The 16,568-nt window shown below is 41.2% G+C and overlaps 1 protein-coding gene across 1 annotated transcript in view; it reads left to right on the top strand.

Annotated features, from left to right (window-relative positions):
• The window catches only part of KCNIP3 (potassium voltage-gated channel interacting protein 3), a 465,763-nt gene that overhangs the window by 97,152 nt on the left and 352,043 nt on the right, over positions 1–16,568 (top strand). Inside the window, exon 4 of the mRNA XM_029603301.1 lies at positions 1,958–2,028. Coding sequence (XP_029459161.1) covers positions 1,958–2,028 — 71 coding nt within the window. The remainder of the gene's footprint in view (positions 1–1,957; positions 2,029–16,568) is intronic.

The following is a 16,568-nucleotide window of genomic DNA, read 5'->3' on the forward strand; positions in this document are numbered from 1 at the left end:
CTCGCAGAAATGGCTTTCATTATTGTCCTCCAAATAATTTCAAAGCAGAATGACTTATTTTTGGAAGAAAAAAAAAAAGATATTTTGGGCTACTTAGAGACTGGTTTTCAAAAAAAAAATAAAATGCTGAGTTCCTAACTTAAAAATCTAGCTGCCTAGATTTTTGGCTGAAAATTGATCTAAATCGAAGTGACTAAAACTTACCTGCATAGAACTAATGCACTTAGGGGCCGATGCAATACAGTGCACTCAGCCAAGTTTATCGGCGGTCATTTTCATTACTGGCAGATGGCCATTTATGAAAACCGATGCCGAGTTTACCGGCATCGGTCTTCATAACCGCAGCCGCGGCGGGGTCGCGTTAGCAAGGAGGCGCTAAGGTCGCGCAAGCGACCATAGCGCCTCCTTGCTAGCGCGACCCCCTAATTTGGGTATTGCATGGCGCCCCCTTTGCGGGCGCCATGCACGCATTAGGAAATCAGGCACTGACTTTTCAGCGCCTGCTTTCTGCGCTTTATATTGCATCGGCCCCTTAGCCTTTGGGAACATAAATGTAGGAGGCTAGCACTACAAATCAGTGCTAGCCAACTAATGCCCCTCCCACTCGCCAAAGAAAAAGCAACCCACAGAGCTGATAGCCCCTCCACCCTTTCATCTCCCTTTTCATCTCTTAAAATTCAAAGTTAACTGTGGGGCTAACAGCTCCTCCCACCTGCCTGGAACCAACAGCCACCCTCCCACACACATGCACGTCCACACACATTTTCAAATTTATGTTCATTATTTTTGACACAAAACGTGTCCACTGAAAAAAAAACCAGGTACTTTTTCTTAGGGTAGTTTTCATAGGGAAAGTATGCTCATATTTTCCCTTAAAGAACTGATGCAAAATTTGCAGACAAAAGTACCCACAGACTTTGCACCAATGTGAGTGTTTTGAAAATCTCAACCAACATGATTTGGGTAGTGGTTGTATGTAGACAATAATGAATGTTGTAGTTACAGGCTGGATGTCTGGATGCATGAAGGTGGTGAATTAGCATAATGGTATTGGTGAATGGTGGATGATGCTGTGACTTGGCTTGCGTGTGTAGGTAGATGATGGTGGATAGTGGCAGTATCATGGGTGGAATGACTTGAGTTTAGTGTGGTGTGTGAAAGATGGTTGATGATGCAGCTTTCCTTGAGTACATAGGAAGATGATGATGATTGTTAATGGTAGTAATTTAGTCTGTGTCTGTATTTAGTAGATGAATGATACAATGACAGCTTCAGTGTGTAGTAAGTGCTACTGAATGATGAAGGGACTTGTCTTGAGTGTGTGGGTCAATGATGATGAATAAATGTTAGGTTACAGTTGGGACACAGGCAACCAATAAAGTAATATAATACCAGTAGATTTTCCATCAGTAAGCAGAAAGATTAAGCTGAGGTCAGTACTAAGTAGTTAGTCTGAAGAAGCACAGAAAACAGGTCTAGGAGGAGCAGGAACAGGTAAGAATCCATGCAGGCAGTTAAGCAGAAACAGGTGAGGTATAGAGTTGCACAAAGTTCATTGTACCAATAAGGAATTAGAGCTGCAAGAGAGTTTATATAGTGCAGCCAGTGACGGAGAGCTCCTTGTCCATTAGGCTGTCAGTTGGACAGAGCCAGAACACAACAGGGAGATCTGGAGATCCTACTAGAAGCTCCCCTGCTTCTAGTAGGATCTGCTTCTTCGTAGGATCTGCTTCTTCGTAGTTCAGAAAGAAGACTTCCTTTCAGAAGGTTTGGGGATTACTAGTTCAAGATAGCCAGGCCTGATAATGATGCTCTGACTTGGACTGAGTGAGTCAGCAGACAGTGATGAATGATACAGAGAGGTTGAATGTGCGGATGAATGATGGTGAATGATACAGTGGCCTGGATTGGACATACGATATTGAAACTGATGATCCTCTGTCTCTTTTTTGCACAGATGCCACTATGTATGCACATTTCCTGTTTAATGCATTTGATCTGGACCGAAATGGAGCAATCAACTTTGAGGTACAATCTTGTTTCTTAACCTCTGACATGCCAGCAGTCCTCTATATTGGAAAGTTGACTTAGCCCCTCTATTCTGCCACCTCTTCCCCTCTGACATTGTCCATGAGACCCTTGACATCCCTTCCATGTCTACAAGACCTTGGCAGCCTTTCCCTTCTGACAATCAGCCTTTCTGCCAGCATGGTTTTAGAGGGCATTCTTTCCTCTAAGCCAGTGCTAATCCAATGTCCCAGAGTGGTGCTAGCGGACACTCTTCTCTCTTTCATTTCTGCCCCAGTGTACTAGTTACTGGCTCTTTCCCTCTCAGCTGATTCTGAACCATTGTTACAATTTTTCCCACTTTGCTGTTAATGTGCTTTCAGGCAAGATGCTCATTTGAGGACCTTTCTACTCTGTGGGATATTAAAGATACAAGGGTACTTTATGGATGCTGCTTTACTTCTGATGTCATAGCAAAATTGCAACATAGGCTATACAATTTAATATGGGTCCCTGCTGTTTATAGCCTTTATAAAATTTACTCTGTAATACTTTACGAAATTGTCAAAATAACGCCATCATAACAGTTTACAAAATACAATGTTACAGGGATAAGGGGAGTTAAACAGGGTTTCCAAAGGTTCAAACGGTTGTTAAACAGTATCATAGACTGAAATACCGTTTTTATTTTATATCTATTTTTCTTTGTGTTATTTAGTATGCAAATAGTAATGTCCCTCCACCGAGGGTGTGGGTATTAAATTCTATGTAGCTCTCTTAGTCCCTGAGGATGGTCGAAATACTGCTAGTGTCGGGCTGACAGCTCCAATTTTGCTATCATGAAAGACACATATAAGAGAAGATTACTTCTTATTCAAAATAGCTAAGTATAAAAGAACTTGAAGCAAGGCAATATATCGTGACTGCACAAGAGAGGGCTATTTGAAAAAGATCAATATTATTTAAAAAATAACACCCTCGGTGGAGGGATATTACTATTTGCATACTAAATAACACAAATAAAAATAAAATAAAATAAAAACCTATTAATGGAGTAGCCTCATGAGCAATACCGGACATTTGTTTACATAGAAAAATACAGTGTCCTCTGTTTGTAAATATGCATTTATGTCAGTTTGTTGAATGGATCCCTCAGACCTGTACAGATTCTGAAAAAAACTCCGAAAACGTACCGCGGATTCCCGCCGATGCGGTGAGAATCTCCCCCAATGCATTTTTAATTTTTAGAATGTTATTTTGGGAGGTCCGTGCCCGAAGTTGACATGCCAGGAGGCGACCTGCCTTATTCCCACATTCATAGTATTTCTGCTTTAGAGAGTCCAAAGCATAAAGTATACGTTTATTATCAAGCTGCGCTAATTCGTCTTTGAGAGCAAGTAATTTCTGGTAGCCGTGCTTAGATTGGGTTTTCATATGTGCCTGCGATAAGGCCAAAATTTTGCTCATTAAAGCTATGCGAGCCCTCTGTTCCTGGCGTTTACATGCAGCTGTCCAAGAGATTAGGATCCCTCTTGCCACTGCCTTGGAGCACTTCCAAAGACTGCTAGGGGATACCTGCCCCCCTGAATTCAGATGGAAGTAATCCTGCAACTGGGCACTCAGTGTCTGTACAAAAGCTGTGTCTTGTAGTAGGGATTCATTCAACTTCCAAAACCGACTGCCCTCATCCCGGTCATCGAAGTCAACCTCAAGTATAATGGGCGCATGGTCAGACCCTTAACCTGGTTTCCCAATAGTTTATCAACCAAAAAATAATCTATGCGAGAATAGCTGTCATGAGGTGCAGAGAAAAAAGTGTATGATCTAGACTTGGGGCAGCGGTGTCTCCATATGTCGACCATATTCCAATCGGTCATGAGATTTCGCACTGATTTCCTGCCGGGCCCAGAGAGCTGAGAGTGTGGTGTAGACGTATCTATGTCCGGCCTTAGCATAACATTAAGGTCCCCTCCTAATATGATTGGCCCGTCTGCATATAATGCCAAGGCCCCATGTAATTCCTTCCAGAAGGGCCCTGGATCTCTATTAGGGGCGTAGACCGTCGCTAATGTAAGTTTCTTCGTGCCAATCTGGATATTTAAGATGAGGTACCTCCCATTCGGATCAGCAGCGTGGGAAAGTGACTCGAATACCAAATGCTTTGATATCATAATCCCTGTTCCTGAATATTTAGCTTCTGATCCTCTGGCAGCTAAGAATGCATGTGGGTATTCTCTGAAATGCAATAAATGCTCGTGTTTGTACTTCAAGTGAGTTTCCTGAATGAATGCAATATCTGCTTTTTGATGTAGCAACTCTTTTCGAAGAAGGAAGCGCTTTCTATGAGTGTTTGGGCCCTTAACATTGAGAGAGATAATCTTAACCATTATTGATTAGTGAAGGAAACATCACTTTAAGTTTATGGAGATTTTCCTGCAAATGGCCATGTGGATCTTGGGTACATATGTGAGAGTGTGCCATTGTCCCAATCATTTGAAAAAGGAGCATTCTGGATCTGCCTAAGTTAAATAAGTGAGTTGGACCAACTGCCTCCACTACCTTCGTCACCTTAACCAAAAAGGATTCACTCACCATCTTCTGCGAATCCACCCCTTGGGGGGGTACCTGGCGAGCGCCACCTGGCGAGCGCCACCGCAGTACAAAAGCAACTAGCAGAACATCTAGACAACAATAACATACTCTTCCCTTCACAACATGGCTTCAGAAAACACTATAGCACCGAAACGTTACTTATCTCTCTAACAGATACCGTACTTCGCGGATTTGACAGCGGAAAACACTACATCATGATACTGCTTGATCTGTCCGCAGCATTTGATACAGTAAACCATGACATACTATTGAAAAGACTGGAAGAAATTGGATTACAAAACAAAACAATTAAATGGTTCACATCCTACCTTAACAATAGATCTTATCAGGTACAGATAAAAAACTCAATATCAGACAAAATCACACTAAAGACAGGAGTCCCCCAGGGCTCAGCACTCTCAGCAACTCTATTTAACATTTACATGCTCCCCCTCTGCCACTTACTGGCTGGGCTAGGGATCATACACTACATATATGCTGATGACATTCAATTAATTCTACCAGTTGAAGAATCAATTGAAAAAACACTAAACTTTGCAAAGTTATACCTAGACATAATTAAACAACTATTAAACCAAATGGAACTAGTAATCAACATTGAAAAAACAGAATTTATACATCTTGAACGAAAAAACATCGAAAGAATTCAAAATCCCATTCGACTTAAAAATGACAAATCAGTAGAGTTAACTGATAAAGCTAGAAACCTAGGAGTAATTATAGACACTGAACTGAGCCTTAAGCAACACATATCAATAAAAGCAAGAGAAGGCTACGCCAAACTAATGGTCCTTAGAAGACTAAAACCCCTATTAAATCAGGAACACTTTCGTACAGTACTACAAGCATTAATATTTGCCAGCACGAACTACTGTAACACACTCTTCCTAGGATTACCATACACCACTATCAGACCACTGCAAATACTACAGAACTCGGCTGCCAGAATACTTACTGGTAAAGGCAGAAGAGATCATATCACCCAAACACTTGCAGATCTACACTGGCTCCCAATAGAACAGAAAGTTCAATTTAAAACACAATGCACAGTTCATAAGCTAATTAATGATGAAAAGTCTGACTGGCTAAACACCGCATTACGATTACATGTCCCTCAAAGAAATCTCAGATCAGCCAATAAAGCTCTGCTAACCATACCCTCAGTCAAAACAGCAAAGTTAACCCAAGTTAGAGAGAGAGTACTATCCTTGGCAGGACCATTATTATGGAACACATTACCACTGGAATTAAGACTAATGAAGGACTTAAAACTCTTTAAAAAAGGCTTAAAAACATGGCTCTTCAAAAAAGCATTTCACAGTGAGGTAGCGGAATAACAACACATACACAAAACAGGAAGTCACAAGAAAAAGCAAAATTGCTTATTTTTTATTATTTTCTCACAATTAAGTATTAAATTAGAAAGACAGTTAATCATAAATGGTAACCACACCCATTCCCCATTTAGAGTATATTATTGAACCATGTAACCGTATATTAATGGCACCCTATGGATAATTGAGAAACCACATATTTGTGCCTAACTGTAAACCGTTGTGATGGTGTACTACTAAACGACGGTATAGAAAAGTTTTAAATAAATAAATAAATAAATAAATCTCCCCACCCCCACCCCCGCCGGACTCATGTGCTTTAATAGCGCAACACTTTCAAAATATAGAACGTGCCTACCAATAATACTTTCAAGCTAAATATAACCATCAACAGTGAAACAAAGTGTGACAAGAAGACTGTGGGTTCTAAACAGAAAAGTGAACTCCTTTATGCCCAGCACAGTTTCCTTTGCTCTAGAGGGAATCAAAGAGAGAGATCCTGCTCCATCAGCCCTTGTCGGAGATGAGGTTCCCAGAGCCAGCTGATTGTCTGCAAAGCCGTCCACAGCCCGTCCCCTGTCACCTCCATCGCAAGTCTGCATCCGAAGCTGCATGTGACGCGGGCCTGGGAGCTGGGGTGAAGTCAAAGCTGATGCCCGCTTGGGTGAAGCATTCGGCAGCCTCCGCTAGCGTTTTAAACCTGTAGGAAATACCCTGATGTTGAAAAATCAGAGCAAATGGGAAAGTCCATCTGTAGTGGATTTCTGTGCGGCGTAAAACAGAGGTCGCCTCACACAGCAGAAAACTCTTTTGCAGCGTGGAAGGCGCCAGGTCGTTGTAGATGGTGATATCATGGTTATGCCATTTCCATTGGGGATGAGCCCGGGCTAGCTTGATAATCTCTTCTTTTTGTTTGAAGTGAACTACTGTAACACACTCTTCCTAGGATTACCATACACCACTATCAGACCACTGCAAATACTACAGAACTCGGCTGCCAGAATACTTACTGATAAAGGCAGAAGAGATCATATCACCCAAACACTTGCAGATCTACACTGGCTCCCAATAGAACAGAAAGTTCAATTTAAAACACAATGCACAGTTCATAAGCTAATTAATGATGAAAAGTCTGACTGGCTAAACACCGCATTACGATTACATGACCCTCAAAGAAATCTCAGATCAGCCAATAAAGCTCTGCTAACCATACCCTCAGTCAAAACAGCAAAGTTAACCCAAGTTAGAGAGAGAGTACTATCCTTGGCAGGACCATTATTATGGAACACATTACCACTGGAATTAAGACTAATGAAGGACTTAAAACTCTTTAAAAAAGGCTTAAAAACATGGCTCTTCAAAAAAGCATTTCACAGTGAGGGTAGCGGAATAACAACACATACACAAAACAGGAAGTCACAAGAAAAAGCAAAATTGCTTATTTTTTATTATTTTCTCACTATTAAGTATTAAATTAGAAAGACAGTTAATCATAAATGGTAACCACACCCATTCCCCATTTAGAGTATATTATTGAACCATGTAACCGTATAATAATGGCACCCTATGGATAATTGAGAAACCACATATTTGTGCCTAACTGTAAACCGTTGTGATGGTGTACTACTAAACGACGGTATAGAAAAGTTTTAAATAAATAAATAAATAAATAAATCTCCCCACCCCCACCCCCGCCGGACTCATGTGCTTTAATAGCGCAACACTTTCAAAATATAGAACGTGCCTACCAATAATACTTTCAAGCTAAATATAACCATCAACAGTGAAACAACGTGTGACAAAGAAGACTGTGGGTTCTAAACAGAAAAGTGAACTCCTTTATGCCCAGCACAGTTTCCTTTGCTCTAGAGGGAATCAAAGAGAGAGATCCTGCTCCGTCAGCCCTTGTCGGAGATGAGGTTCCCAGAGCCAGCTGATTGTCTGCAAAGCCGTCCACAGCCCGTCCCCTGTCACCTCCATCGCAAGTCTGCATCCGAAGCTGCATGTGACGTGGGCCTGGGAGCTGGGGTGAAGTCAAAGCTGATGCCCGCTTGGGTGAAGCATTCGGCAGCCTCCGCTAGCGTTTTAAACCTGTAGGAAATACCCTGATGTTGAAAAATCAGAGCAAATGGGAAAGTCCATCTGTAGTGGATTTCTGTGCGGCGTAAAACAGAGGTCGCCTCACACAGCAGAAAACTCTTTTGCAGCGTGGAAGGCGCCAGGTCGTTGTAGATGGTGATATCATGGTTATGTCTAGTCCACAGCCAAACGAGCACCACTAGCACTCTATATATATCCACACCAGAAATTGAGTGCTAGAATAAAGGGTATACAGTCCCAAAAATTTCAATTTTAAAGTGTCAGAAATTTTTATTGTTCATTTCGGCAACTCCACTGTATATATCAAAAATTGTTGCAAAAAGAAGGGTCCCCCGACACGGTCCCGTGTTTCGCCAAGGGCTGCATCGGGAGGGAAGCACAAAAGAGTTAAATGAGTACTGTAAACAAAGCATAAACATAGGACCGTATTAGAATAACACCAGTGCCGTACATAATGATTATCATATCAATACAAAACATACAAACGCTTACCAAAATAAAGTCTTCAGGGTGACATAGCAGGGAGCGCGTTCCACATAATTAGACAGGGAGCTTTAAACCTGTCAAAGGGCGCCAAGAATTTTTTACAGACCAATCAGCTAAGAGATTAGCCCACCAATCAGAGCCACGAATTCCTGACCAATCGGGAGTTAGATGAAATGCACCCATTCAATCTCTTTGTTGAGCCCCGCCGGGGCAACCGTGTCCAAACGATGAATCCAGCGTTGTTCACACTGAATTAAGTGAGAATCAAAATCACCTCCACGGGGTAGGGTAGGGACTACTTCAAGTACAAAGAAAAATAAGTCCGATATTGTGTGAGATGAGGATATCCAATGATCAACAAGAGGGGCTAAAGCCCTAGCATGTTTAATATTGGACCGGTGCTCGATCACCCTAGTCCTAATTGTCGTCTAGTCTTGCCAATGTAAAGTTTTGCGCATGGGCAGCGAATAACATATATAACACCCACTGAACTACAGTCCGATGACCCGTATAGAGTATAAATTTTTCCGGAACTGGGATCGGTGAAACTTGTCATTGTAGTGGTGTGTTTACAAACGGAACAGTTCCCGCAAGGGGTATGGCAACCAGGTGTACGTTGCAATATATTTTGTGAAAAATCTGACCGGATTTTTCACAAAATGAGTACTGTAAACAAAGCATAAACATAGGACATACGGTCCTATGTTTATGCTTTGTGTGTTTACAAATGGAACAGTTCCCGCAAGGGGTATGGCAACCAGGTGTACGTTGCAATATATTTTGTGAAAAATCTGACCGGATTTTTCACAAATGAGTACTGTAAACAAAGCATAAACATAGGACATACGGTCCTATGTTATGCTTTGTTACAGTACTCATTTAACTCTTTTGTGCGTCCCTCCCGATGCAGCCCTTGGCGAAACACGGGACCGTGTCGGGGGACCCTTCTTTTTGCAACAATTTTTGATATATACAGTGGAGTTGCCGAAATGAACAATAAAAATTTCTGACACTTTAAAATTGAAATTTTTGGGACTGTATACCCTTTATTCTAGCACTCAATTTCTGGTGTGGATATCATGGTTATGCCATTTCCATTGGGGATGAGCCCGGGCTAGCTTGATAATCTCTTCTTTTTGTTTGAAGTGAAGAAATTTAATGATGATGTCCCGGGGCTGATTGTTGCGTTTGGGCCCTAATGCCCGATGTGCCCTTTCCAGATCCATCTGGAAGGTACGATCATGCTCCTTCGAGGGAGTTCCGAAACAGGTCCAGAGATCTTGGCAGATGGTAATCGCCGTCTGCATGCTGTCCGCATATTGCTCCTCTTCAGGAACTCCCCTGATGCGTATGTTGGACCTGCGGGACCGATTTTCAAGATCTTCTACTTTGTCCCCCAGGGCTTCTAACTCTATCACGAACTGTTTTGTTTGGGCGGATAAAGCTTCCATCTGAACACTTTGTCCATCTGCTCTCCCGTCCAATTCATCCACATGGGAACCCAGGGAGGCAATATCTTCTTTCATATTTTCAATGCATGCTAATATTTCTGCTTTATGGTTCCACATATCCGACCGAAGTTCAATAAACCATCCACGCGTTTCATCCTGCGTGGGGAAATCTGGAACTGTATCTCCCGGGGCAGTCTCCAAACCCTCTGTTCTCGCATCAACTACTCCCTTTCCAGCATTCCTTAAACCCTGGGCTGCGTTCGGGGTTATCATTGCCTCAGTCACATTTTCTTCCGCTGGTTTGCTAAAAGCAAATTGCTTTAGATCTGCCGCTTTTCTGTGTGCCGCCATCTTGACCCCATTTGACACTTTCGCAAATAGGAGCTGGTAGATTTGCAATGTGTTTTAAGGAAGAGCTATCTTAAGATAGGTTGAATGAAAAAGAACTCAATAAAGAAAGTTCAATGGATCCGACGAAGGCAGGTGAGGGGCAGGGGGGAGAAGCGCAATCCAGTATTCAAGCTATCATCTCCCGGCGGCGCCCACCAGCATCCCCCCCTCTCCGGGCTGCATTTAAAAGTTCATGGTGGTACAGGGCTCACAGATCAGGCTTTTGTCTGTTCCGCTCTGTCATACACTTCCTCAGGTAGTTTGAGAAATGCCTTGTTGTTGGTACGTAAGTAATCCTCAATGCTAGATCTTCTGCCCCACACAGCCAGGCTGTAGTGTGGTGTGTCAGGGACTGAGGTACAACTAAGATGGCTGCTTGCGCCCTGTAAAGATGACTGCCACTAAAGAGATACAGGGTCAAAAGTTTTCTTCTAGTTGCTGGGGCACACTCACTCTCTCCTTTTGTTCCCTTGACTGCGGCACCCAGTAGCCAGCTCGCTCCTTTCGTGCTCCTCCGACCCCACCGCCCCCTTAAAGATTTTTGTCACAGTGGTTTATTCGAGGGGTCCCTTAACAGCGATTATGTTGTGCGAGCTATTGCCCAGGTAGTTGCTCATGCCGACTGCCCCGCAGTATTTGAACTTTTATGGTCGCGCGCTGTAAATGGCGGGCCGTTGTAGCAGGTAGTCAGGATATTCTCCCGTCTCTCCGAGGTCCAGCTTGTTCTCTCCGTCCCCTCCCTATCCCTCCACCAAGATAGCGCTGCCTGGGCAGATAAACTTACAGAGATCAATTTGGATTAGGAAGTCTGCTTTGATCTCTGATCTCTCTGCTCCGGCAGCAATCGGGTCTGACGCTAAGCAAGGGGGGGAGGGGAGGCCCTCGATAAGATGGCGGGTAGGCAATTTTAAGGCCAAAGAACTTCCCAATATCACAGCAATGTGGATTCTTCGTGGGCTAACCTCTATTGTGTGCGATTGTGCTCCACACCACGCACCCAGCCCGCCGCTGTGGCAAAACGCCGGATTTAAATTTACTTACGGGTGGGGTGGAAGGCGCCGGTTATTTGCTGGTGTGAGGTCTTCGGCTCCAGCAGTCCCCTCCTCGAACGGCGCTCAATGCTACCCCAGAATTGGTTTTTATTGTAGGCTGACTTCGGCACTGTTGCGGTTTATTTTCGCTTTTATTCACTCTTCTTTTCTCCCAGACAGGCCGCTTCCCGCTACGCTTGTGCTTCTCAAGATAGCGGTCGGTAAACTGGCAGCTTAGATCTTCGCTGCTGCCCTGCAGTGTCCTCTTGCAGTGATCCGGCTTCTGTTGTGGGTGATTTTGATCCCCACAGTAGTAGGTTCTAGCTCTGCTGCGATTTACCGGGAACAGTAGTTATTTCAGGGTAAAAATTAAAGATATTGTAGCCGGGCAGGCAGAGCCTCAGGCACGAGCAGCCTTCTCTGAAAGCGGCGAACAGCGCCCCCCCTTTATTTTATTTTTTATATCATATTTTATTTTATTTATCTTTTGTATTTTAGCTATGCTTCCACAATTTTTTAGCATTATGTATATTTTATTTATATAGTCCTTTTAGTCTAATTTTAACAGCTATTAATAACATCTTATTACTTTTTATATTTTAGCTATTTATTACTCTTTTATATTATTATTGTATTTCTATGACTTTAAATGACTGTACACAGTTGTGAAGGTTTTTACTGATGTGACGGTATAAAAAAACAAATAAACCATACTAATAAAAATATTTAAAAATGGATGAATAGAACATCCAATAATTAAACCTCATAAAAATGTTTATAAAATTTCCCACAATACCAATATAATATTTCAAAATAGCAAACATATCAAATAACATGCAATAATGAAACTACAGTAATATGGATTTCAAAAATCTCCCCTCTTCATTCCTGGGATGTTTCAATTTCCAGCCACTCAGATTGTTGTGGATTAGGGGAAGGAGCATTATACAAACTTTTTCCTCTTACTCACACACACAGGTTCTCACTCCCACACACACATACACCCCCACATACAGGCTTTCCTCTACACACAAACATACACATATACACACACATGCTCTGGCTCTCACCAACACACACATACATGGGCTCTCACCCACCCAAACACACACATATACAGTCATCCACCCACATCCATACACTGGCAATCACACATACATACACAGGCTTTCACCCACCCTTCCCCACAACACACAGGCTCTCAACCTCCTACACCCACACAGCATCTCACCCACAAACATGCTCCCATGCTGTCACTCACCCACCCAGGTAGTCATCACATACACCCAGGTAGTCATCTACCCACCCACACTCACACAGTCATATATATACAGACCAACACACAGGCTCTCACCTAGCCATACACAAACACATAGCCTCTCACCCACCCAAGCTCTCACACCCCCCACAACACACACACACAAAAACAGTCACCTACACAATTAGTTACCCCCACACACATACACATCCTCTCTCACACAGACAACCACACAGACTCTCATCCACACATACACAGATCTCATCCACACATACATATACCCAGGCTCTCACCCACCCACCCCGGTAGACATACACACACAAGCAGTCCCACTTACACATACATCCTCACCCCCCACATAGGCTCTCTCCCAGTCACACTCACTCACCCACCCACACAGGCTCTCATCCACACACACCCAACACAGACTTTCACCCTCAACCCCCCACACAAGCAGCCATACACACACACATTAGAGTATATTTATTTATTTATTTGACAGTTTTATATACTGACGTTCTGGTAACATAGTTACTAATCACTTCGGTTTACATTGCAACAAATAACTTGACAATATATAGAATAATGTCTTACAATGAACAAGGTAGGATGAACTTGGATAAATAAATAATAAATAATAATAATAAATTAAAATGAACATGGGAATTATAATTTAAATACAATTTATTTTAAAGTATAGTGCTAATAATAATAACACACAACAGTAGTCTCACACATAGGGCCTGAGCCTCTTCAGCTGCTGTAACTGTTTTAGTTTGATAAGGAATAATTCACAGACACCAATTTAATAATAATGTTTAATAAGCAAATTGGTAAAAGTTGATTTGCTATATCCTTTTTAATGTTTCTTTAGTATACACTTAGAATATACAGTAAAGTATATAATTCCTTATCCAGTTATCTCTAGGGATCTTTTCAGAGATAATGAAATAAACGCAGAGAATCTCCCAGATATCTATACTTGATTAATATTGTATCAAATACTTACGATGTAAGTTGTAGCTGGCCAGGCTATTGATACTCACAGTGGGGAGGGAATGTAGCACTGTGATACAGGATATCTTCTGGGCATGTGTTTCTCTCTCTCTGCCTCCAAAGCGATGATAAAGTTTTACTCTGTTTTATAATGTCCCAAGTGAAATCCAAGACAAATGTTCTTTTCTGATTGGTCACAAATTGGAGCTCTTTTCCTCAAATATGGTTTTGTACCAGAATAACCAAGTTCTCTTGTCATATATGGTTTTGTGCCAGAATAGCCCCAGCCAACTAAGAATCACTTATTAGCATAGCTCTTCCCTATAGAAACAGTTGTTCCTTTCTATTATAGAAACAGTTGTTTTGGAGTTATTTCTGACCCAACCAATCAATGACTACAGCAATGACTATATCCAGGACTTCAGCTCCGGTTGCTAGACAGACTCCAAATGTACTCTATTTTAACTGACTCCATACGTTGTTGTCAATCTTCCAATCCAGCATCTCTGAGCAAAATGCAGCGTCAGCAAAGCTTCAGCCTGTCACTAGTAAGTTTTAGCTGGCTTACTAGTTAAATCCACTGTATCCAATACAATATTAATTCAAATAAGGAAATCAAAGAAATAATCTCCCCATCATCCCACATTTCCCTCAAATGATTCCATGAGAACTCATCAGTGAACAAGGAATCACATACTAAGTACATAGCACAGCAAAATTATGCATTCTTATAAAACTTCCGTTGTAAATGGAAATCTGCAAGCATAACTGAAAGCTGTGCTGTCTTTTTACGTACCCAATAGCACATAAACAATAAAATGAAAAAGAATATAACTTGCACAACACACATAATAACAATTGGATGAATTAGAAAATCAAAAACATGAGAGGCTGTTGGGGAAAATCCGAACAATGAGTCCCACCAAGAGAAATGAACAGGTTTATTTAAGAAAGTGCGTGAAACTTTCTCATTTTCAATTTGAATAGTGTGTTGGACTTGAGTATTATTTGATGTCAAATAAGCAATGTAGTGATGAAGAGCAGTAAAGTTTACAAGGTGATGATAGATATCTTCACCTAGTCCCAATGGTAAAGGATGAACAGAAAAAGAAAGAAAGTCCTTTGTGATGTCCACAGACTGCTTAAAGATGATAGGAGTAGAAAATACAGTCCCATTGATACGAAGCGAAGTTAAAATTTGAGACTGATTAGAACACCATGTGTCATTGGTAAGGTCCACAGAAAATGGAACAGAACTTTGAGTAGTAGTGAAGAAAACAGTTTGTGGTGTAAACAAGTGAAAACAGAAATGTCCAGCACCCAAATAATACACCATAAAATCTTCATTAGGATTGTATTCTACAGATGCCTCTAAAAAGCACTGAGATACATTAAGTAAACAAGGTGATGACATATTCAGTAGTTGACCATCAAAACAAGAGAAATGATAAGGAAAAGATTTACATAAACTTGGATCAATAGGTTGAAACTCATTCCATGCACTATCAAGAGGTAAAATCCAATTCAAAACATCACGAGGATATACAACCACATTATGTAATTGAATACCAATGTTAACTATAGGATAAATAACAATATGTTCACCCTGCCATGGAAGCAAAGTACCAATTGTACAACCAGTAAAAGAACAAGAAGGAACACTAACGGTCCACCAGTCTAAATTTTCAAGAGCAAATTGAGGTATATGCTTACTTGCAAGTTGCATGAGTGAAGTGGGCCAATGACCTAGACGAGCAGTAATTAGAATTTCTTTAAGAATAGTGTTAAGTTCTATTTGTACTTGGCTACAAGCTAATGCCCAAGATACATCTTTAGAAAGTTCATACTCACTTTTAGCAAGCATAAGTATTTTCTTCTCCAAAATGGATGATACAAGACTAGTAGTATCCACAATAACATTAGATAAACGAGAGGAAGCTTCATTCATATTATATTGGGATCTAAAACCATCAGCATTATGCTGAGCTGTAGAAGTCATTTTGTTACGAAGTACTTCTAAATTAACTGTATTCACGGTGCCTAGTACTGTATTAGCACCACCTAAGATAGTATTTAATATGCTACGTTTATGTCGAATAGTTTCCTCTGGAGAATAAGTAGTTTGAAGACAAAACCAAGATTCAAGTAATTGAACATGATTAGCAACGAAACTAGAGCAATTTGGATATGTGTAACTCACTAAAAATAAATGAGGGCGTAAATGCCACGTAACAAAATGATAATCTACATGATATAAAACATCATGAGGTTCATCATATTTAACTTGGAAAGGATGTGTACTTAAGACAAAAGGTGTATCATGGGAGCAACTATCAGTTTCAATAGGGTATGTCAGATCACATCGTATAGTGTATGGAACACAATAAGAAACACAGTAAACTATCCTTTCATCAAACTGAAATCTATTATCACAGGCAAACATCTCACTTTGTGAAACAGTACAGTTCTGAAAATGAGTAGTGTTATCATTGTAGACATAATATTGGGGGGAAGGACTACCTAAATATTCACATGTACATTGCCAAGCTATAGCTCCACTTTGTTTTGTAGAACTCCACTTTACTTTCCTATATTGACCATCTGCAAGATGGTCAATATAGGAAAGTAAAGTGGAGTTCTACTCATCTGAACAATAAGGATGAAGAGAAACCTCTTCAGCATGAGTGTATGATAAATGGACAAACAACACAAACAACCAGGAAACATAAGATAGACAAAACATCTTCTTCCAGGAAAGACGCCAGGTAGGCTGGAAAGGTGATCTTCGAGGAGGCAGCATCACTTTCTGACGCGGACGCTTCACTCCACAAAAAAGTCTCCATGGCTCCATCCTGTAACAAGAAAACTCAAGAAAATTTCTTTAATTGTGAGATATGTACCC

This window comes from Rhinatrema bivittatum, chromosome 5 (assembly GCF_901001135.1).
Source record: "Rhinatrema bivittatum chromosome 5, aRhiBiv1.1, whole genome shotgun sequence".
Lineage (NCBI taxonomy): Eukaryota > Metazoa > Chordata > Amphibia > Gymnophiona > Rhinatrematidae > Rhinatrema > Rhinatrema bivittatum.